This window comes from Leptinotarsa decemlineata, unplaced genomic scaffold, assembly GCF_025532065.1.
Source record: "Leptinotarsa decemlineata unplaced genomic scaffold, Ldec_3_MD MMD2_P_RNA_scaffold_5, whole genome shotgun sequence".
NCBI classification, from domain to species: Eukaryota; Metazoa; Arthropoda; class Insecta; order Coleoptera; family Chrysomelidae; genus Leptinotarsa; species Leptinotarsa decemlineata.
In genome coordinates this window covers 5,182,866-5,206,697 of record NW_027412532.1, presented here as the reverse complement: position 1 = coordinate 5,206,697, position 23,832 = coordinate 5,182,866, and the positions used below count along the sequence as shown (strand labels likewise).

At 35.1% G+C, this 23,832-nt stretch overlaps 3 protein-coding genes across 13 annotated transcripts in view; 2 read left to right on the top strand and 1 right to left on the bottom strand.

The window, feature by feature from the left end:
* Positions 1–4,356, top strand: part of LOC141479937 (juvenile hormone acid O-methyltransferase-like) — a 28,981-nt gene extending 24,625 nt beyond the window's left edge. For all 3 annotated transcript variants that reach the window (XM_074169326.1, XM_074169325.1, XM_074169324.1), the window contains exons 3-4: positions 2,768–3,036; positions 4,106–4,356. In XM_074169326.1, coding sequence (XP_074025427.1) covers positions 2,768–3,036; positions 4,106–4,299 — 463 coding nt within the window. In that variant the 3' untranslated portion in view covers positions 4,300–4,356. The remainder of the gene's footprint in view (positions 1–2,767; positions 3,037–4,105) is intronic.
* Positions 4,357–8,818: 4,462 nt separating this feature from the next.
* LOC111509627 (juvenile hormone acid O-methyltransferase-like) lies at positions 8,819–14,541 on the top strand. Its single transcript, XM_023165406.2, has 3 exons — positions 8,819–9,247; positions 10,818–11,092; positions 13,137–14,541. Exons 1-3 carry the CDS (start codon positions 8,877–8,879, stop codon positions 13,337–13,339), a joined length of 849 nt encoding a protein of 282 aa, XP_023021174.2. The 5' UTR covers positions 8,819–8,876; the 3' UTR covers positions 13,340–14,541.
* LOC111509630 (pseudouridylate synthase RPUSD2) overlaps positions 14,419–23,832 on the bottom strand; it is a 321,032-nt gene continuing 311,618 nt past the window's right edge. For all 9 annotated transcript variants that reach the window (XM_074169320.1, XM_074169317.1, XM_074169319.1 and 6 more), the window contains one exon: positions 14,419–22,286. In XM_074169320.1, the coding sequence (XP_074025421.1) occupies positions 22,209–22,286 (78 nt within the window). In that variant the 3' untranslated portion in view covers positions 14,419–22,208. The remainder of the gene's footprint in view (positions 22,287–23,832) is intronic.

The window sequence follows — 23,832 nt, the reverse complement described above, 5'->3', positions numbered from 1 at the left end:
GAATATTTTCGCTATTGAATAACATTACAAATCATACTCACAGTAAAAATGAGCAAAAAACAATAAATTGAACATATAAATTGACGAGAAAGTTATATATGTATATAATTTTTTGTGGGTTTGACAAATGTCATAACTTCACATAAATGTCATTTTTCATTAATTGTAACTTGAATTATATTGGAACAACATCTAGAATAAGCCTAATAAGAAATCATGTGCATTAGCACAACATTCTATAGAAACAAGATATAAACCAAATTACTCCAATATCAAAGTTTTACATAAAGAAAAAAATATTTCCAAACGCCTTTTCCTTGAAATGGTTGAAATTATATACAGAACTACTGGTATATATACTGGAACTACATCAAAAACATACTAATAATGATATATATATATATATATATATATATATATATATATATATATATATATATATATATGTATATGATATACAGTGTGTATGATATACAAATCAAAAAAGAAACAATTAGTAGACATAACACTCCAAAAAGGAGGGGCAAACCGCGGACACGTGTTTCTGGCTATTGGCCTCATCAGCGCGGTGCAGCCAAGTGTAAAGGTGGGTAACACTTGTTTGCCGAAAGCAGGAAACAACACATATGCACTGAGTCAACAACAGGAGCCAACCGCACATTTGTGGTTCCAGTTAGAAGACCTAGAATTCCCAGGCTACATCTAACATGACCACGTAGGCAGCTATAGCTACCTGCGTGACATCCGGGTCCAGGATATAAATATAGACAAAGAATATTTTATCGAGTGTATGATATACAAATCAAAAAAGAAACAATTAGTGGACATAACACTTCAAAAAGGGGAGGCAAATATATATATATATATATATATATATATATATATATATATATATATATATATATATATGTATTCACGGATGGTGGAATATGATATGTTGTTTTTCCGGGTGTTCCGGATGGCATTATCAAGACGTGTTACTGCTTCGCTTCGAGAGGTGTAACTGATGTTAGGTTCTTCTTGTGGTGTTTTTATATGGTTTCGCTTGCGTAAATTGTATGGATTTGTTACCTGTTTTTCTACCTGAGGGTTGTTAAGGGCTTCTGGTTCATTATCGATTTGTGGTTGTCTTTGGGGGTTGTTTTTAATTATTGTTTTCCAAATCCTTGGGATGTTTAGTGAGTCATCGCTTTTGTTGATGAGACCTTGCTTTTCGATTTCGATAGCTTCCCTGATTTGTTGATTTCTTGGACTATCGAATAGTACACAACGGATGAACACCCGAAAAACCACACATCATTTTCTACCATCCGTGAAAACCTACATTGTAATATATATATATATATATATATATATATATATATATATATATATATATATATATATATATATATATATATATATATATATATGTTAAATCTGAAGTTATCTCTAATTTCACCGACGTTTCGACAGAATATCATTTGTCATTATCTAGGTGTGCTGTTACGTGTTCAGAAGTTAGTTGACCCTGCTCGACTCACTTCTTACTATACTGGTAAAATGGTATTCGTTACGTATTCAGAAACAGAGTGTCCATAAACTCTCTACTACCTACTACTTAAATGTTGTTGAGTTTTACCTGAGTTCTTCTTCTTCTTAGTTGACCTCATATCAATTCAGTAAGGGTTCGGTATTAAACGAAAAGTTGTCTACAACTATCCTTATAGTTTGCCCAACATAAAAACCGCAAAGATCTCTTTTGCAACAAGAAGACCTGATTCAATAGTTGTTTACTACAATGAGACTCTACTAGGGCAAAGTAAGTCGATTTAGTAGTGAATATATCAAGTTCATTGGAGACAATTCTAACAGCAAATGATCCTGAAGCCAATTTTGTGCATAAGGATGTGATATGTTCTTTAAATTTTAACTTATTGTCAATAAGCAGACCAAGAAATTTAGTGCAAGTCGTTTCTTCTATCTTCCTACCATCTAATAGCAAGTTGTCATAGCTAAATTTGAAGTTAACAGTTTTGGTCTTGTCTACGTTGAAGGAGAGTAAATTAGAATCACACCACTGTTTGACTTTTTCTAAATCTTATGTGGAAGAACAACTCAGTAGCACTTGTGCTAACTGAGTTGAAGTTCACTTTTTGTTATATCATCATTTAGCTTTGTGATTAATGTAAATATTTGTATGTAACTACAGCTAGGAAACAATGAAGACGGTTATCAACTGCCGAAATTGCTTCTCCCTCATTCAGATTCAAGTATATTTTTTCCAAAAATGAAAATATTGCATCATTAGTGTTTCAACAATATTTTCTTCACTAGCTTTTCGATTAATTTCGAGATAGTTGATAAGATAACTTAAGGGGTTGAGTTTAGGTACTATAGTGACTGTTACTTGTCCGGCAATAGAGCAGTAAAAATTATTCAAAGAATTCGGATCAATGTTGATCGGTGCTGCCGAAATTCATTAATGATTGCCCATTTATCTATAGGTTTATTTTGTGATGATTCAATTCTTTTCGAGTAGTAATTATTTTTTGATATTTTTATCAAGCTTCGGTAGATTTTCCTATATCTATTGAAATACTGGATAAAACGGAAATAACTTTCGAAAACTCTTGGTTAACAAGTGGATAACCTTTTTTCTGGGACAGATATATTTTCCGAACTCAAAACATTTTCTAGTTACTTATTTTTAGGAATTGAATGACGAATCCCTCCATTACAGAGTAGGTATATCATGCACATTCATGTATACATTCATTATTTTCAGGCAAGCCTTCGACAATATTTTCAGGCTGTTGAAACCAGGAGGAGAAATAATAGCTACATTTTTTGATGTGAGTCCATTGGCTGATATCTTCATGAATTTATCCAAACATCCAAGATGGGGTAATTATGGTCACGAAAAATATGTATCCAATTTTTTTTCCGATGGAAATCCAGAAGAGAGTTGGGAGAAAACTTTCATGGAATCGGGATTTTGGAATATTAAAAAAAATTCTGAAACTAGAACATATACTCACTACGACGATTTCGAAGGTGAGTTTGCCATGTTACACTGGATAGAGTTATCTTCACGACAAAATAAGATATAGAACAGACATCCATAATCTGAATCTGAGATTCAGAAATCAACTAACTACAGCCTGACACAGAACTACTTTATTTCGTGGATCCTCTTCTTATAATGTGGCCTGGCTTCAAAATCGAATTCCGAATTCAATAAAATCACTATCCGCACTCGATTATTTAATAGAGGAGCCCAAGCGCGGATTTGGGGATTCACTAATGCGCGAGAGATTAATATACAGGGGGGTACCTTGTACCCGGTTAGGTACCTCCACCAAATATGAACCCCATATATAAGGCCGCCTGTGAGTGATAAAGGATCAGATTAGTAAAAAAATTGATCATCAAAAATTCTCGAGCGCGTCAGATTAGGGTAGAGTGAGTTAATTACCTGCTAAAAAGTGTATATTTCAGTAATCCGACGATTTGAAAGTGACGTAAAAAACAGGGAGAGCAGCAAAGTAGTAAAAAAATAACGTCATTTTCACATTCTCGAGCGTAGCTAATTTTTTTTATTCTGAAGGAAATAATTCAAGGAAAACGGAAAATGTATAATCTGATGATTTCCGAAAGTCGAAATAACAAAAATTCCTCGATTAAGTTAAATGCTTACTGGACATGATTTCAATTTAGTTCGGGCAAAATAATCGCCTTATTACTTCAACTAACTAGCAAATTTCATCCAAATCGCGGTAAGGATATTTATGATTCATAAATACCGTTTTTTTCAACTCCAACGCCCTGTATCTCAGAAACTTTTTTCTTCAAACGACCTAACGAATTAACCTCGAAATTTTTGTACCGTAGTCAGGAAACATCCTGTATATCAAGTCTATACCAACTATAAGGTAGTATTGAGTTACGCCTGAAGATGCTATTTTATAGCGAAACACGTGTTGCGTTTTATAGCGAAACACGTGTTGCGTTTTTGTAAAACTGTGTAGTGAAAATCTCACGATGAAGAATTTGTGAATTATTCAAATATATACTTTTCAGAATTCCACACTGGAAAATTTTTTCAATTTCATTTTACTTTCAGATTTTTTTCAAGCTCTCAATCCCGTATACGTGAAGATTCCTGACGATGAGAAAAACATCTATTTGAAGGATTATTTTGAAGAAATCAAGTCCGGAAAAGCATTCTCTATAAGTCACAATGATAAAACTAGTGAAACAGGAGTGACTGTGAAATATAAGATTATGCTTTTTAAAGCAACAAAACCACTTGTTTAGATTTTGTCTCTTCAATTTATGGAACGTTATTTGAAATATATTTTGCGTTCCATTCTTTATTATAATGTAATTGTGTGCTGACTAAAATCTTATTTGTTGAATTGATTCATTATATGAAAGTAAATGTATCAATTTGTGCATGAAAACCACAGAGCTTGTTCAAATTTGTTGAAAACATAATTTAGGAAATATTTGCCAAATGAATAGCATTTTACAAGTGTTGATCATGACGAATAGTCAAGAATAGTCAGGAACGAGGTTTTAACGAGAACGAAAATGTTTCCTAGTTATTCACCAAACTCAAACTATTGTTTATGCAGTTGCAGTTTTGTAAGAATGTATCAACTTTACCACCAACTGATTTCCTAGAGTCTTTGAAGTCCACTAGATACTCGTTAGGACAACATGAGGATTGCTCCGAATTCTTGGGCAAAAAAGCTGTGAATTAAATGATTCCGTACAGTACATCTTTTCTTGTGTTTGTAGATCTTTTGTTGGAAAAATCCTCACTTGTTTACTTTGTGGTGAATGTTCTGAAGGTTGCAAAAACATATGTGTTTTTTTGCAACTTCAACTAGCGTGTCCTAATATGACAGATAACCAGTTCGTGCAAAGTTTATTGTTAAATCATCTGAGGATGAATCTTTCAACGGGTGATGATCAACTGTATTGTTAAACCTACGCCAAACTTACTGGCTATTATAAGAAAACAAGTATAGCTGAGGCACTTGTCATTCTAATAATAACACTGATGATCTTCAAACATGACTCAACCTCTGATGGAAGCACCAAACTCTTACGAAGGTTTGAAATAGATGAACACTTCAATATAGCAGGCTACTATAATAATCTTCATGCAGACATTGTTCGCAGTGGTTCTGGCGTTGAATCTGGTCATTATTACACATTAGTCAAAGACAAAACGGACTGACTGGTTTATGTTTTACGATAGTCGTGTCACCAAGTGTTCTGGTGATGTCCTGAATTTATTGGAGCGTCCCAATTAGTCACAAGCTCTACCTGCAGTTGATTCAGTAGGATGTACCACTGCGCCACCTGCAGACAAAGTCCGGAAGCACCTTATTTTCAGGAAAATAACTGTGGACCAGTCTGTGGACTAGGAAAGTAACAGGAAAGTTTTTGAGGTTCGTACACATCTCGAGAATTCAATATTCTAATTCGCATGCCTATTTAGAATCTCCCGACACGAAAATACGTTGAATGTATTTTAAAAATTTCTTCGAATTAGTTATATTTTGAAGGTCGACATTGATATCACAATAGTTTCAGTTATCATTGATCATTATGTTGTCCATTCAATTTCTTTCTTGATAATATTATTTCTTATCATGCTTCTCTCTTTTATCACATGTATGAATGAACTCTAGTTTTTCGCAATGAATGCGAGATGAGAAAGATTTAACCCAATTTCACTGTGCACCACTCTCTCCTACTGGTTGAAAACCTGCGTCATCACAAAGTCGAACATGAGTAATAGTTCAGTCAATTACGCAAACATTTTTCAGTATTTCGATAAATGATAAGTATAGTAAAGTCAATTTATACAGAAAACGCAAACTATCTGTTTGTAATCTAGTGAAATTTGGGTCAGTGCCTTTCAGTTGTTTTTGTGAAAAAAATATAAAATTTGGTACGAACGTATACTTTATTGAAGCTGTTTTTTTCTAACAAAAAAAAAAACAAATGAAAATATGTCACGGTTTGACCCGAAAAAGAATCAAATCAAAAAATTTAAATAGTAATCTGTATATTTCAACACGCCATTTGATGTAATATGAAACTCGTTTCAGAACGATTTTTTAGGTTGTTTCAGAAGTTTTGTCCGTTTTGATGACATATGTTTTTGTAGTCCATATCTCAATCAATATTTTTATACACTGATATACAGAGAATTTTGTATTCTATACATTGGTACTATTCATTTTTTCTATTTGTTTGAAGGTGATTGACAATGTTTCATGATGAATTTCATTAGTTCGGACTTCCATTGTCTAATAATACAAAATGATTTGGAATTCCTAAAAGAACCGATACAAATTAAAAATTGAAAAGTAGAGCTGAAAGTAACAATTATATTAAGCAAAAAAAACCTGAAATAAAATGCAAGTAAAAAAATAAAACAATTGAACAAAAACAAAATCAAGAGCGGTTTAGCGGGAGATGACCGTTTGGCAGGAGTTGGCCATTTTTCGCTTGATTATGGGCTTCCATATGTTCCGTATCTCTACGCTAGCTTGGCTGAATACATTGTTGGACAACATGTATGCAGTGTTTCTCCCTGTCTGTGATCTCAGCTTTGCGGCCACTCAATGTTATGTTGATGGGTCCAAACATGCTCTGCTAGTCCTGATTTGCTGGTTTCTCCTCGCTGTGTGTGTTTCTTGTACTCGGCAATGCGAACGTTCAATGGCCTCTTTGTTTCGCCGATATAGGATTTTCCGCACTCACAGGGTACCCGGTAAATGCAATTCTTGGTATCGCAGTCCGCGTTAGGTGGCCTGGTTTTCGTGAGGTTGCTATGGATAGTGTTTTCGGATCTGAAGCAGGTTCTGATGTACTTGGACCCAATTCTTCTTATCCTTTCCGATAATCCTCTGAAATAGGGAACTGGTTGTGACGGCTTTTCTTCCTTGAGAGGCTCTTGCTGTCTTTTAGCTAAAGTCTATTCCACCATCGCTTTGGAGTAGTCATTCCGTTAAAGGTCATTTTTTCTACGTAGTACAGAGCCCAAAAGCACGGTCTAATAGAGTTTTGATGATTCCTCTTTTGGTCGATTGATGATGGTTGGATTCGTGGTTCAGATACGGTCCCGTGTGAGTGGGTTTTCGGTATACAGATATTTTCTACTTACTGTCGGTCCTCTTCACCAATATGTCTAAAAATGGCAATTCGTGGTGGACTTCCTTTTCTAGTGTGAAAGTGATGGAAGGACTTACATTGTTGAGGTGCTTCAGGAAGGTGTCTAGTTTTGTATTCCCATGGTTCCATATTATGAAGGTGTCGTCAACGTATCTCAACCAGACTCGGGGTTTCTTGTGGGCTTCTTCAATGGCCAGAGTTTCGAACCACTCCATATATATATTGGCTATAAGTGGTGAAAGTGGCGATCCCATTGGCAGTCCCTCATCTTGTGTAAAGAATTCGCCCTTCAATTGGAAATAACAGCATTCCATAATTACTCCTATACGTAAATTCGTTCTACCTTCCTTGTCCCCGTCTTCGGATAGCTTCCTCTGTATGATTTGAAGCGCTTCTTCAATCGGAACGTTGGTGTGAAGGCTTTCCACGTCGAAACTCATTAGTTGATCTTGCTCTGTGACTCTTTCGATTGCCCCTAGTAGTGCGACAAAATGCCTTGAATTCTTCACAAATGAGGATGTTTTTCATTGTAATGGTTATATTATTGGGGGTAAAAATCTAGACAAGTTTTAAGTATCCGAATCTCTGTAGCTGATGATCGGTCTGAGGGAAACAACCTTCTTGTGGAATTTGAGTAGTCCATACAAGTAAGGGGGCTTACTATGATGCGATGTTAGCGATGATCTCTCCTTTTCCGACTTGGTGTATTTTTGATGTCTGGTACAGTAGGGTCTCGTACGATCTTTGTGTATTGTCCCTTCTAAAGCATCTATTCGGTTTTCTGGAGAAGTGGGGCTTGGATTGGCGGAAGAATTGGGCGTTAGCACCCATGCAGTTTTTGACACTTAAACACATTTAAAAGATCGAAAATCTAGAGAAGAGGGGAGCCAATAGTTTAAACAATCTACAGAAAGTGTCACGTTTCGAGACCTGTTTTTTTCGTCACGTGATGGAAAGTGGATCCCGTACGACAATAGATGTTCCAGACGGTGGTTGGATACTCATGGGCCACCTCACCAAAAAAGACCATGGTTACTGTATGGTTGTCAGCGGCTGATGTGATTCAGTATAACTTTCTGCAACTGGGTCAAACCATCACAGTAGAGTCATATTTTGGAGAAATCGATGAATTGTACCGAAAATTGCGTCAGCAGCAGCCGCTACCGGTACAGAAGAGGTCCTATCCTGCTCCACGACAAACGTGCTCAGACCTCTCGCCAAACAACTACCACCTGTTCAAGGACTTCGATAACTTTCTCACCGGTAGAACCTTCACCAATCAGGACCACGCAAAAACGGCCTTCGTCGACTTCATCCGATTTTTATGATGACGAAATTATTCGACTTGTGTTACATTGGCAAAAGTGCACTGATTCAAATGGTGCTTATTTTGGTTTAATTGAATGATTCACCGATATATTACCTACAGTTCAGATTATAACCATTAAAACGGAAACAATCTAATATCGGTAGCTCCCGAAAAATATTTTTGCGATCTGAAAATTCAGAATCTCACTTTAGGATATGCTTGGGAAGGCCCTCATTTTCTTGAAGAAAATTGTTATTATACTGAGTCAATTTGGAAATGTTTACCCCTCTCTCCCCATCATGTCAATCGATATGCGGAGATAAACTATTTTGTTCACCGCCAATTTCTTTCAACATCGACAAGACTCAGTTCACCACGTGTCACTAATATGAACCGACCAGAGTTATACTCGAAAAACAACACCGTACAGGAAAGGGAAAACAACTATTTCCTCGACAAATATCTGAGTTCGGAAACATGGAAGGATGGCGAATCTATTTTGGAAATAGGAATGGGGGACGGAAAGTACACTGTAGAAACGTTCCGGTTTCGATTGCCGAGGAATTTGAAGAGGTATGTTGCAACTGACGTTTCGGAAGAAATGGTCCAGTTCGCAAAGAAGAAATACGGAATGGTGAATGATTTCAATATCGAGTTCAGAACCTTGGACGCGGAAGGTGACTCAATACCAGACGAGTTCATCAATCATTTCGATCATGTGGTATCTTTTCTGTGCTTCCATTGGATTGTCAAACCCAGGTGAGTATGGTTTTGAATAGTTGATATATTCTCATTTGTGCGAATGAATTCACGAATAACATCACGGAGAAAACATTATTTGTTGAAAATTGTTCAGATTTCTCGAATGGAATGTATTTCAGAAGGGATGGCATAAATATTTCATTTTCTGTAAATGTAACGAGTTTCTCGATATAGAATATTTGTAGCTAATGAAAATAATCCAGTTGTTTGTACTAAACGAACATTTTCGGTTTGTAGCCAATGCATTTTTTATGACAAACAAACAAAGTATAGTTTTCTGGATATACAGTGCATTTTCTTAATGCATGAATACTTTATTTTGAAGTTAAATTGACAGATGAAATTTTCAAGATGGCGACTGGGCATCATCTGGGAAAAAAATTAAATGGAAAGGGGGGGTCTGTGACACATCTTTTTGAAGCTCATGAAGTGCATACTCAACGTCCACGAAAATTAAATGTATGGGATGGAATTTTTGGTGGCCGTATTGTTTGTTGTCCCATTGTTTCAAGAAGGCAATTCAACCTGAGAAATGTATGTGGAGCTTCTGGAAGATATTATTAATTCCCTTCTCCCTGATATTATTGAAAATGACCACAATTATCGGGAGGATCTATTAATATTTCAACAAGATGGGGCTCCTCCGCACTGTGCTCTGCCTGTTCGGCAGTATTCAGATCAGACTTTTCCGGATCACTGGATTGGGAGGCGGGGCACTATTGAATGGACACCACGATCACCAGACCTGTCGTCGTTAGATTTCTTTCTGTGGGGTCATTTGAAAAACAGAATTTACTGTATTCCTCCTGCATCACTCGAAGATTTACGGCAACGAATCACAAATGAATGTTGCCAAATCACTCCAGAAATGCTCCACAATTTTCGAAAACGTTTCAAGCAGAATCTCTATTATTACATGGAAGCTGGAAGTGCCCCATTTGAGCATATATGCTAACATGAGAATAAAGTAAGTAATTTCAACTCTAAATTTATTATGGTTCGTCTAAATTAAAAAAAAAATGTACACCGTTGTTTGGAGAATTCTAAGATCTTTCAAATGATGTGCGACTCCCCCTAGTTCCCTATTAAAATTCCAAGGGCTGTTCACCCCTCTACCGTGTTAGGAATCACACGTTAAAAGGTAAGACCTCGTTAGTCCTTAGCTCGCACAAGTTTCTCAACTTCTGAGAGTTGTCGTTCGTATGGGGGCGGCAGCTGATTAACGGAAAAACAGATTTTAAAACAGATTTTTCGGGGTTGAAGTGACGACGCTGTAAGTGGGGAAAAACTATCCCCCTCCCAATAAAAATTGACATGTCTGAGCGTTTTTTCATATTGCAAGATTAGTACCCAAAACCTCCATGTCAAGTTTTCGATGGCCCACCCTGTATAGCTAACCTTATTTTCCGCAATGTAATGGTCATTACCTTTATGTATATCCGTGTCGTTTCGTCAAGATCACACTTGCCATATTCATGTGTTCTACTTTGCATCTGGACCTAAAACTTCAGTTTGAATTTCTCGTGATACATAATACATTTGATTGAACTGCTGGTGGTGTTTGCAGGCGGGCAGCAGAGAACATATTCAACATGTTGAAACCAGGAGGAAAACTTGCGGTTTTTTTTCTGGAAAAGAATACTGCAGGTGACGTTTTCTTCAATATGTCCCAACATCCCAAATGGGGGAGTTACGGCTATGAAAAATACATTTCGGACTTCTTGTGGAGTGATGATCCGCAGACAGAGTGGGAAAATGCTTTCCTGGAGGTTGGATTTGTGAACATTAGGAAGTTTTCCGAAAATCGAACAACTTTATTTCCAGATGAGATGCATTTCAATGGTGAGTTTTCAAAAATTGAATTTTGACCTATTAGCAGGGGAGCCCACGATGCAAAATGGGGATTTACTCGAGCGTCATATTAGGTTGCAAAGCTTAGATGATAAGAAGAAAAAATGTTATATAATATATACCTTTCCATCGGTGGGGGAAGCGGCTATAGATCTTCAAATATGTAAAAAATTGCATAGACATACTCGAGCGCGTCAGATATAGATAGCATCAATTTCCTACGTATTTTTAATAATGTCGGTATGTTAATCTGATCATTTGCATGATGTGGGTGGTTGTACGTAAATATTAAAAGTGCAACAAAAAAAATCTCTCATTCAATAATCTAACGATTTCGATCTGACGCAAACTCGTGATCATTATTATAATGTGGAAAAAAATTCGTCATTTTGAAATACTCAAGCGCGTCAGATTAAGATATATATGGCTCATCTTTTTGATTTAGACGTGCTGTCTCATAATCTGACGATTATCTAAAGGGATTCGCCTAATCTGATAGAAGCAATATTTTTTTTTAATTCATTGAACTTAATTGGAAAGCACAGGAAATAGCATGCAAATAAAAAAGTGTATGTTTTTTAAGTAGCATACTTGTATTTATAAGAAAATAATTTTAAAAAATGCTCAAAAAAATAAATTTTTTATAATCAATTGATTAATTAATGAAGAAGAGAGAAATGAAATTTATATATAAGTTTGAAAATGTCCTTATAGGACACTCCAGCAGTATCGTTAGTTACAAATGAAAGTGGTAAAAAACATAGAAAGTTTCATTTCTCTTTTCTCCATCAAATAATCAATTGATTATGAAAAATTAAGTATTCTACTTAAAAAACATACACTTATTCATTTGCATGATATTTCCTGAGCTTTTCAATTGATTAAGTTCAATGATGAATGAAAAAAATGAATGAAAAAAAAATTGTTTTTGTCAGATTAAGCGAATTCCTCTAGATAATCGTCAGATTATGAGGCAGCACGTCTAAAACATAAAGATGAGCCATATATATCTCAATCTGATGCGCTTGAGTATTTCAGAATGGCGAATTTTTTTTGAACATTATAATAATGGCCGCGAGTTTGCGTCAGATCGAGATCGTCAGATTATTGAATGAGAGCTTTTTTTGTTGCACTTAACACCCCCTCAGAAAATCTGACTTTTCACCCTTACGTACAACCACCCACATCATGCAAACGATCAGATCAACATACCAACATTATCAAAAACTAGTTGTTGCCTGCGTAGAATTTGGTAGTTGTAGTACTGATTAGTACTATTTTGCTGTATCACTTCTGTTCCAATGTTGACAGAATCAGAATCAACGAACTTAGGCGTGAGCAGCGTTATAGAACAGTGCTTTAAAAAAATTGTTCTACAGCGCCATCTAGTGGCGACGTACAGAAAAATTGATAGCCTAAAACTAGATACGTAGGACATTGATGCTATCAAAAGGTATATATTATATAACATTTTTTTCTTCTTATCATCTAAGCTTTGCAACCTAATGTCTCAATGACGCTCGAGTAAATCCCCATTTTGCATCGTGGGCTCCCCTGCTATTAGAAATATCAATCGCAACAGCTCTTGATTCTCCATGTCGCCTGTTTCCGAAAGCCATATTGATGATCGCCCAAGATGTTGAAGCCTTCCAAATATTTGAGGATATGGTGAATTACTACTTTCTCCATGATTTTTGATATCGCTGATAGCAAAGCGACTGGTTTATAGTTATTTGGAAGATATTTCTTGCCCTTTTTGGGAATAGGCTGAACGTCAGAAAGGAAAAACTCCTTTCTTGTAAAACAGGTTGGAATGTCTGCAAAATACTAGTGCGAGTTCATTTGAGCATATCTCACACAGTTTACATTATTTAAAAGAAGAAGCGTTGACACGTTTGGTACCTAGGAGGACATATTTGTGAATTTTGTATATTTTTGAACATTTATTGAAAACTCTTTGTAACTCACGATGTTTCAGTTGTTGCATCAGTTTATTGTCTACAGGGCTGAACGTAATAACAGTTTTGTGTTTCAGGATTCAACATGGCTTTGGATCCAGTATTTTCTAAGATTCCAGAAGAGGACAAGGATTCATATTTGAAAGATTATTTAGAAGAAGCGCGCAAGGGAAAACTCAATTTCGTTAGATTTAATCCCGATACGAAAAAAAAGGAATTTGGGATGAATTATAAACTTCTATATTTCGTAGCTGCAAAACCAGCATTTTCAATGAGCTGATTCAAAATTCAATTATTTACGAAGTAAACTAATTATGGTTGAATGTGGGTGAATTGATATGAGACAACACAACTGGGACTTCAGAATGTGTCTCAGCGCAATGAATAGAATTTTGAACTTTCTGAAATTTTACTTTCATTGTGAGATGTAAACAAAGAAAATGCACTTGTGTAAACGATTTGAATACAGTGGTAGTTTGGGTTAGGTCCTCCATCGCAACCCGAGAGGGCTTATTGTGGCTCACACCTATTCACATCGACCAATTAAACCCAGCTTCTTAACGAAGCCGATTAGTTTGTATGATGAGTGGTCTTTCAGGTCAGATGGTGTGAGTACGGCTCTGTCGAACTCCAAACACCTGATTCGGTCCCCAGCGGGGCAGGCACAATGTATATGCTCTGCTGTTATTGAGGTAGTCGGTTAGTCAAGGTGCAAGATTCCCACCTTGATATCCGCGACAACTTTCTCATATGAGGGTTTTTGCACGTCAGCTTCACCTGACGATGCGTTAGATTCAGCCGTACAGGGCTTTTTAGCCTCTGGTTTTGGTGAATCATCACTTGTTTCTTTTTTCGCATTATTAGGTACCAAACCTGTTGAAAAATAAAGATTCACCAAATTATTATCTGAATTAACTTTTTTTTTAAATTTTAGTGATACTTCTAATTATTTCGAAATGACATTTTATCACAATGTATATTAGTAGTTACATGGTGATTCGTTTTATGATTTGAATTCGAGAAATTCACTATTAGCAAGTTGATATTTGCACTGACATGAATCACTTCCCAAAGGTGCTCATCATAGCTGAGTCATATTGTGAGGAACTTTGTCAATGGTAGAATCTTCGCCAGTTAGGACCAGGCAAAAACGGCCTTCATCGACTTCATCATGGCAAGAGTATACTGATTCAAATGACGCTTATTTCAGTTGAATTGAATAAGTTTTCAATGGACCTCAATCAGGTGATCTTGAGGGCCACTCACTGCTCATAAAAATACTTATGGGGAGAAGAAGGTACCCATCCTTATTGAAAAGTCAGCTTATTATCATTGTAACGAAGGACAAAATAAAAACAATTTGTTCAATCCAAGTATATTACACACTATAACTACAAAATGATCGCAAAAATTTCCATTCGTTCTTGAAATTTGTCTTGTATTTCATGAACTGGTTACAAATACATAAAATGCAAAAATGACTCGACCCGATTTTCCTTGACAATGACTTCATGATTACACATCATCTTGAACTTTATTTACAAAGCAGAGATAGTTGTGAACGGAATTTATTAATTCTCAATAAAATCAAAGCAGGTCATTTTTGCTAGTAATCACTACTAAGAATGTAAAATTAATTTACACTATGAAATAAACTATATTCGTCAATAAACAATAAACGTGAGTGACGCATATGTATATAGGCTCAACACAATACTGTCTTTTACAAATCACAAAATAACAACAATAAGATTATGCGCTGGTCAAAACATCGAACATTACGGGTTTTCTTGGACCAGAAGCGGTGAAATTTAAAACACTACATCTCTCAAAAAATGAAATGTTTAAATAACAAACCAGTGTTTTCATACATATCATGCGACTATTTACTACGGTTAAGAAAATATTTTGAATTCTTCAAGATTTGTCAAATTTTTGTTTTCCACTATATCTGCAGCTACCCTAACTTCAAAATGAAAGCTCTAAGCTGGTTGAATCTAAATTTATCATTTTCCATTTAAAAATTTACAAAAGATTACTTACAATGTTAAGCTCATATGGATTGTTTGAATTTTAGAATATTCTTTAATTTTGCTAGCTAAAAGATATGCATGTTAAATGCGTTTTGAAAGAGTTTATATGTCGCTTCTGAGTTCGCTTCAGATATTTCATAAGTTGTTCCACATCAATATTATTGATTTAGCTTGTGGAATCTCAGTGGGTAAGGAAAAAAACAAAATATGTTGCAATAGCTCTATCAACGCTTGAGGAAAAGATTTTTGACTCATGAGACATTGTTATTCATTTGATCTTTCCAAATATTCTGGATGTGTTGAATTTCTTTGAAAGAGAAATAAAATATTGCTCTTAGCAATTACTGATAATGACAACACGAAATACATATTTCGACAGAAATATTTCTACAAGGTTCCCTCTACCTCAGGACTTGATTCAATTGATGGGACGTGTTCACACAGCTTATATTAATGAATGATATCCTTTTGATATTTTTTGAACTTTTTCTAACTGTACTTTCAGATGAATATAAATTATCGACCGTTGATTTTCTATATCACTTTGGAATGTCTGAAGCCTTTGACTAGCTGAAACAAGTATAGAATGTCTCGAACAACTCATAAAAATCCTAATGAATGAGAAAGTATACACACATTTATAAGAGGATGTTTTTATGGAAGTGAAGCATGTTACAAATTATGATTCAGTTGTCTCAACTAAGAGATGAAATAAAAGTATGTAGTCCGAAGCACAAACTACGCTAGCCGTTTTATTATTTAGAAAAGACACAACAACAATTCATTATTATGCATTCATCGACTCGTACCAGAAAAATAATTGCTGCGTGTCAAAGCAATTTGGTGTCAGGTGTGGGGTAGGTTATGAAAATTTGTATCGACATTGAGTTTCAACACATCACGTATTTGTTTTTCTTTTTTTCAATATAAAGTTAGATTTTCAATTATGCTAATGTATTTGGTAAGGAAAATTGATTCCTTTGATGGGAGTAAGTACACAGTCGTCTCATGTCAAAAACTGTTTCCTGTCGAGCTACTTTGGTTTCTAATGGAGCGTTTTTTTGTGGAAATCGAATATTGTAAACGAATATTTTCCTTTGACAAGAAATAATCAAACGGAAAACTGAAGATTAAAATAAATGCACAGTAAAAACCCTTTTTGATTTTGAAAAATACATTGTTTCGGTTTTATTGTGAATATTTTGATTACAATTTGTATAGAGTACTTCAAATTCTCCGTTTTAGATAATTTATCTATATAAATTCTCCTTAGTATGAAACAGAATAGTGTGAAAATTGGTTTTGTCAACTGAAGAATGTCGTTAGATGTTTGGAGATTTACATAGTACAGTTCTTGCCAGCAAACAATGTTTTTGATTATCTTAAACTTATTTTTTATCGTAGAGTACTTAGGTCCCTATAATTGTCTTTTAAGTCACACTGGCATGTCTGCACGAGTTTTATCGATAACTATCTTTCAATAATGTAGCATCGTTGATTTTGTTTGATTATTATTGAAGAACATGAAAAAAAAAACGTTACATTCGAAAAATCTGAGGTGCATTATACCAGTGGGATCTATTTTATGAACCCAGTTGCAATGAAGTGTATTTTTACTTTTTTTTTCATTTTCACACAAGTCACTAGATATTTACATTACGCATGATACAGGGGAACCCCGAAGACCAATAGAATGAGACAATGACGAAAATCTTCACCGATCATAATTCGTGCTTCCATATGCCCTGTATATGCGTTTATTACAACATTCCAAGTTAGCACTGACTAAACTTATATCAAGTAAAACACTCCAAATAATAAACCACCCATGAGGAATGAAAATTAACATTCAAGACGAAGTTAGCATAAAAATATCACAAAAAATTACAAAATGTCTTTTTTCCATCAATGAAATGTAGGCTGGAAGATGAAGGAACATGATTGTTCGTTCTACATGGAACCAATTATTCCAATATTACATTTTCTGAACTTTTTCGTCTCGACGATTAGAAATATGCCTAATGAAAGATTAAACTTGGAGACAGAACTTCATAGTTTTGTTGTTGGATATTCAGGGTGAGCTGTTTCTACTACCTCATTCGTTTATTTGATGTACATCGAATCCATATGTGTACAGGACGAAATTCAGAAGCCTCATTTATAAATTTTTAGATATCGCTTAGATATATAATTGCTTCACTAGATACTTTATCAGGACGATGATCAGATTAAACACATCAATCTGTTCCTTAGTTGATTGCAGTTATCAGCTAACCTGTTCCTGTTGCTAGGAACATTATTTTGGTAAGTTCTATGTTGGCATTACTGATATGCACATTGACAACGTCTCCACCATACCTGTCAAAAAGATATGCTGAAACAGATGTCCAAACTGTGTTGGACTGTTCCAATGTCAGGTAAATTGATATTTTTTTTCTCTCTCACAGAGTATTTGAGAACTAGCGAATGAATCAGTCAAACTTCCTTCATCTTTGTCGATTATCTACACAGTATTAAATCATTTACCTACAAGAATACTGAAACTATCAAGGAAATATATTTACTTAAGAATTATTTTACAAACCAAACAATCCCAGTCAGTGACTAACCGATACTATTCATAGGTATGCTGCCGATGAATGAATCTGAAAGATATGCCATTTGCTTATAATTTCGTTTCTGATACATTCAAGTTGAATAACATGTCAAAAGAATGACAATGTATTTAATTAAACAATGAAATGGAAACCACCAGTAGTTTTCTTCATCAGAAAGTATAATTTAAACTGAATCAAACAGTAATGATTTTTGGATGTAGGTATATGAAACATTTTTCCAAATTTTAATAGAAATAGTAGCAACACTGCGTTTGTAATTGATATTTATTTCAGTGCCTTGTTTTTTGTTATTTCAGTGCCTTGTTTTTTGTTATTTCAGTGCCTTGTTTTTTGTTATTTCAGAAAGATATTTCTCGTATCACAGTTGACTATTACTCTGAATGATTTTTTTCAAGTGTCACTGAATTCAACTCAATTTTCAGGAAGTTTTCCAAGAGAAAAGGATATACAAATAAAAAAAAAACCAGTAGCACCTACGGCCTGATAACTTCGACAATTGCGAAACTAGCCAAATCTTACACCCATGCTCAATCCATGTACAATGGGTCACATGTGGCCTAAGTACTGTGGGCTTACAATCACTTTTCCTACCCAACAGACAGACAGAATAATAAAATTTAGCATATTTTGGTATTGTGTCTTAATGAGACACTGAGAAAATTAATGCTGTCAATATTCTTCTAGTGAAATTAAACAAATTATGGGTCCTAATGATCTAAAATTGCGGAAAATGCAATACTGTCACATTATGTCAAATTAAAAAAACCAGCAATGTTGCCAATCTATTCGAATATAAATTGTTGAATATCAGTGTGAATACTTAACCAAATTGATTTTTGGTTGTAGGTACGTAGTCATCAAAATCAATTTATCATCAAAATACTGCAATCAAGCAATTGCAAGAGATTGTTTGATACAGATTGTTATGTTATGGCTCCCCTTTCACATTTCGAAATAAATGCGGTTAGGCCAGTAATGCAGTGATGCCAATTTGCGTGTAATTACACGAAATGCGTGTAATTTTTACCCCTTGCGTGTATTATGCGTGTAATGGAATTTTGCGTGTAATATGCGTGTAATGGAATTTTGCGTGTAATTTCTGAAGTAGCTCATATTAGAGAGAAATGAGAAGATGAATAATAAACCTGAAGTTAGATGTAAAATGTCTTCATCAGAATTTTTAGTAGCGCCAAGTACATCTAGTATTAAGGTTGACGATACTATTGAGTCAGAAGTGAAAACTACGAAGAAAACTAAAAAATATAAATTTTGTGAGTGTTGGTTGCAAGAATCAAATTTGAAAAATTGGTTGACGAAGTCAAAAGATATGGGAAAACATAAAGAATGTCAGGCTTTTTGCAAATTATGCCATGTAAATATTCTACCTCATAAGGCAACCTTGTTGAAACACAGACAATCTACAAAACATAAATTTCTAGAGAAACAAGTTTCCACCTCTTCAGATTTATCGAAGTTATTGAATAATCCATTGTCTGAAAAAACGAGACAAGCAGAAATCAAATTAGCAGGCCTTCTGGCAACTAATAATTTACCATTTTCATTAACAGATGTTTTGACTCCCCTACTTCAGGACATTTTTCTCGATAGCACAATAGCACATGAGATGGCAATGCATCGAACAAAAGCTACACAAGTATTGAAAGAGAGTCAAGGGTGCATTAGAGCTATTCCCAGTTCCGTCAGCCGTGTAATTAGCAGAATCAACTATATACATTCTCTTAACAGGCGGTTTCGAGGTCACGATATTTCAATCTGTGCTAATTTACCGTTAAAGACTTACGAAAAAAATTTCCTTGCCTCTACTCTTCAATGTTAAGAGGGTGTCCAGAGAGGGTGTAATCATGAACATTTGCGTGCAAAAACGTGTAATTTGACAGTTGGCGGCGTGTAATTTGACCGATGTCTGTTGGCAACACTGCAGTAATGACGCATAAGTCTAGCAATATTCGAGGGCCCATTAGCGCATGAAGGTGGCAATGGAAAACTCCGGAAAAACAAAGAATTAGGTTACATGCTGAGATGAGTGAAATCGTCTCAGAATAAGTGTTGTTATAAAAACCATTTTTAAGTTTTCTTTGCCGTTTGAAAGTCATTTTCATTTCATAATATTCACTAGAGGTTATGTCGTGAACAATACACGTGACAACTGACACTAGTAACAAATACACAGTGTAGCCAACTCAAAAAATACATTTTATTTATCATCATAACATGGCATAAATAAAGGGAAGGGGCAACTTACATGTATCGTTTCTTTGCTCAAAAGCGGATAAAATGTGAACAGCTGAATTCTAACCTAAAGTACAATACACATTTTTACGCCAAACCAAAATGTTTTCTTAGATGTTGTTGACGTCACCTGTCAGTTGTGTCGTTTTTCGCCATGACTAGTCGTTTGATATTTTGAAGTTGATTTATTCATCAGGCGAATATTTTTGGTAAAAGTGACAACAGTGTGCTGAATGAACATCAGACACCTGTCATTTGTTTAACTTCAATGCCAAACGATTTTGTTTTATGGATTTTCAATAGATTATGGGTTACTAATTGGTAGTTTGTCATTGATATGAAAGTTTTATTCAGTAAAAAAAATTGGAGAGTAATCAATCTGTTATGCTAAATTCTCTGCAAGTATTAGGATATTTGTTTTCATTTGTAACAGAGACAACAATCTAGTGAATTAAAATCGGATACAGTGTTGCCGCACCGATGGAAAACCCAGATAAATTCGCGCCACTAAGATTTTGATGACCCTTGAGGTCACATTTGGCGAAATGTCGACTCCACTGAAGTCACAAATTTTTTAGGTCAGTTTTCGTTTTTGAATTTTCATCGTGTCTATCACTATCTAGAATTGTCGTGTTAGGAAAATATTTTGCATAAGCGATAATCAAGTATGGAGAGTTATTTTCAGCCAATAAAAATACATGGGAGGGACCTATGATAAGGAGTTGTAAGAAAAGTGAATTTCGATGAATAAATTAACCTAAAATTTTGGTTTCACGATATCAAAAATCTCCTTCAGATGAAGATATTTTACACTTCAAGGTGCAACACCACTATGAAATCTCAAAACAAAGAAATTAATGTATTTTTTCATTAGGTATAGGAAGAAGTAATGCGTGAACAGAACAGGAATTATGAAAAATATATTCATTCAAGAAGTATACACAATTTATTATAGGAAGCCTGGAACAACACACTCTTACCCCCGCTCTTCGGTATTTCGGACTTCCATTGTCTAATATGATATAACCACCTTCAAACAAACTCTCACCCACTATTCCTGTGAATTTTGGAAGACTCTATTTGTCTAGGAACTCTAGTTCGTTTACTATTCATATAAAAACCTCAACTACTGTTCCAAGGGCCGGATTTGGAAGTCTGGATGCCCTGGAGCATTATGGATTATTTTCCAAACAGAAGCAATACTTTTTTTCTCCCAAGTCTTTTGAGAAATTTATTGTCAACAAAGAATGTAACTAGTAGTTTGTCGAAGTCAAATATATTTTTTTCCAACTGAATTACCCTGTTAAGGAATGGAAATTCGCGAGTTTTTTTAACGGAAAGTCGTTGATGATTTAGCTGAAATCTAGCTTCCGGAGTGAATCACTTTCAATACTGAGTAGGGTTAGCTTCGATAGATGGTTTTGTCCCATCGTTGCTCGTAGCCTATTTTATATAATTTTCATTGCTTGTAGAAGTTTTAAGGATGACCTGCAGGGTAAACCGTTCTCCCGATTTTGTTTAATTTTATTTCTCTGTAACTCATGAGTAAAAGTTGACGGGTCAGCACCCGTTAAAATTTGAATATTTTTTTATCTTTATTGTGGGAGCTCCTCACATGTGCAGGCCTCGGGGCTATAGCCCAGCCTCCCCTCCCCTTAATCCGGCCCTGATTGTTTCAAATATTCACTTAACGGAATTCGATATTTCATCAAGAATGTTCAAATTGGCAAATCTGTCAGATTCATCTGAAGGCTCTTAAAATCTAATGAGAAGTAGTAGCAAGGGTCCGATCAAGCTGATATGAATTTTAACTAGATATATTTTCAAGAAGAAACCTGCAAATCAATTCACGACAGACAATCAAGGCACGATATTGTATTTCAGTACTTTTCCGATGGGAAATGAGCGGAGGATAGTAATAACAATGTTACTTTTTTCCCCAGCGTTATTTTGATAAAAATGACTTCGTATAGAAAAATATTCAAATGACATCTTCTTCTTGTCTCACACTTTTTCCAAATTTACTTTTGAAGTAGATTAGTATTACTGTTGTAAAGCCTTAGGTGTCAGCACTGAAATACGTTTATAATTTTCTGAATGAGTTATTTTTGAAAACGAAAAGATGATTATATACTGAATTTGGACCCTGCCTGATCGGGCATACGCATCTTTTTACAAGGACCTGATAATATGACGAATGAAAAATGTCAGATCATTAGGGTAGATTACAGAGCCTGTTTTGTAGTCATCACTCCGATACGTCGGGCTCCACCCAATCGACGGCGGCCCAATCGGGTAAGTCCGTGGAATACTCCCAACCTGGACCCTGAAAAATAAGATTCAAATCATCACACACGTTATCACACGTTAAAAGGTAAGACCTCGTTAGTCCTTAACTCGCACAAGTTTCTCAACTTCTGAGAGTTGTCGTTCGTACGGGGGCGACAGCTGAATAATGGAAAAACAAATTTCAAACAGATTTTTAAACAGAATTTTCTTCGAATGAAATCGTATTACATCATTCAGGCTGTTTCAAAAGTTTTATCCATTTCAATGTCATGTGTTTTTGTAGCTCCATATCTCAATCAATAATTATTTTACTGTCTCGTAGTAAATATTGGTAGGTACTCTATACATTGATGCTGTAACTTTTTTCCAAATTTTAATTATTTGCCTCTATTCAGCTTATTACTATTAAGTGCCTTCATTTCAAAACTTTCCACCCCTAGTACTTCGTTCAGCATGGAGAATTTGCCGTAGGCAAAAAACACGTCAATTTATATATCCAGGGAGAAGTTTTAAACCAGTGCCAGTGGTATTTTAGGTTTAACCCCCTTACCACTAGCTACCCCCACTTAATAATTTCAAATGACACCCCCTATCTTGTAACATCATTTTGAAGATCTTAAAAATCCTCACTCAACCCCGTTGAGAAAACTGAAATTGGTTGATCCGTTCTCGTAAATTAGGGCAAAAAGAAAATGAATTATAACAAAATGCAAAAATTTATGGAACCGCTACCACTGACTCAATAACGGTATGTTTATGTCTCTTTTATACACAGAGTTTTTTGCTTTAGCTGAAAGTGAGATAAGGGCACACAGTTGCTTTTTGGCGTCAGTTACAATTAAATGGTGAAAATATTCATCAGAATTAGTTATCCATAATTGAATTGTTTGTCAAGTAGACCCAGTTGCACTGACAGTAATACAAAGTCTAATGGTGTACACTTTACAAGAAAGAAATGAAATTATTTTTATTTATGGTGCTGAAGATAGGTGTGCTCGTAGGACAGCCCGGGTTTTTAATGAAAGGCATGCAGGCCAAAATGTGAGTCACCGATATGTTCTAGACCTTGTTCAAAAATTTGAAGAGGCCGGTTCTGTGTGCAACAAAGCAGTAAAGCAGCCGACAGTTCTTACGGAAGCCGCACAGATTGAAATTTTAGGCCAATTCGCCGTTGAGCCTATTACTTCAATTTCTACAAGGTCGCTAAGTTGGTAAATATTTCAGTTGATTCTATACACTAAGTTTTAAAACTAAACAAGTTCTTTCCTTACAAAATGACCCGAATTAAATAAAAAATTTTTGCTTCAGTGATGAATCAACTTTTTTTCTTAATGGCTTCGTAAATAAGCATAACTGTAGATACTGGGATAATGGAAATCCACACTTGTTTCGAGAGGATCATACGCAATATCCACAAAAAATAAACGTCTGGGCTGGAATTCTGGGAAACGAAATAATTGGCCCTATTTTTATTGAAGAAAATTCAACTGGTCGATTGTATTTAAATTTATTGTAAAATGTAATCGATAACACAGTCCTTAGAACGGTCTTGGAAATTTACATTTTCAACAGGACGGCGCACC

What these genes read in the sequence shown, in the direction of transcription:
- LOC111509627 (XM_023165406.2), top strand. Translation starts at nt 8,877, where the DNA reads ATGAACCGACCAGAGTTATACTCGAAAAACAACACCGTACAGGAAAGG. An exon ending in CATTGGATTGTCAAACCCAG is followed by an intron (nt 9,248 to 10,817) that starts GTGAGTATGGTT and finishes TGGTGTTTGCAG; the next exon opens with GCGGGCAGCAGAGAACATAT. An exon ending in AGATGAGATGCATTTCAATG is followed by an intron (nt 11,093 to 13,136) that starts GTGAGTTTTCAA and finishes TTTGTGTTTCAG; the next exon opens with GATTCAACATGGCTTTGGAT.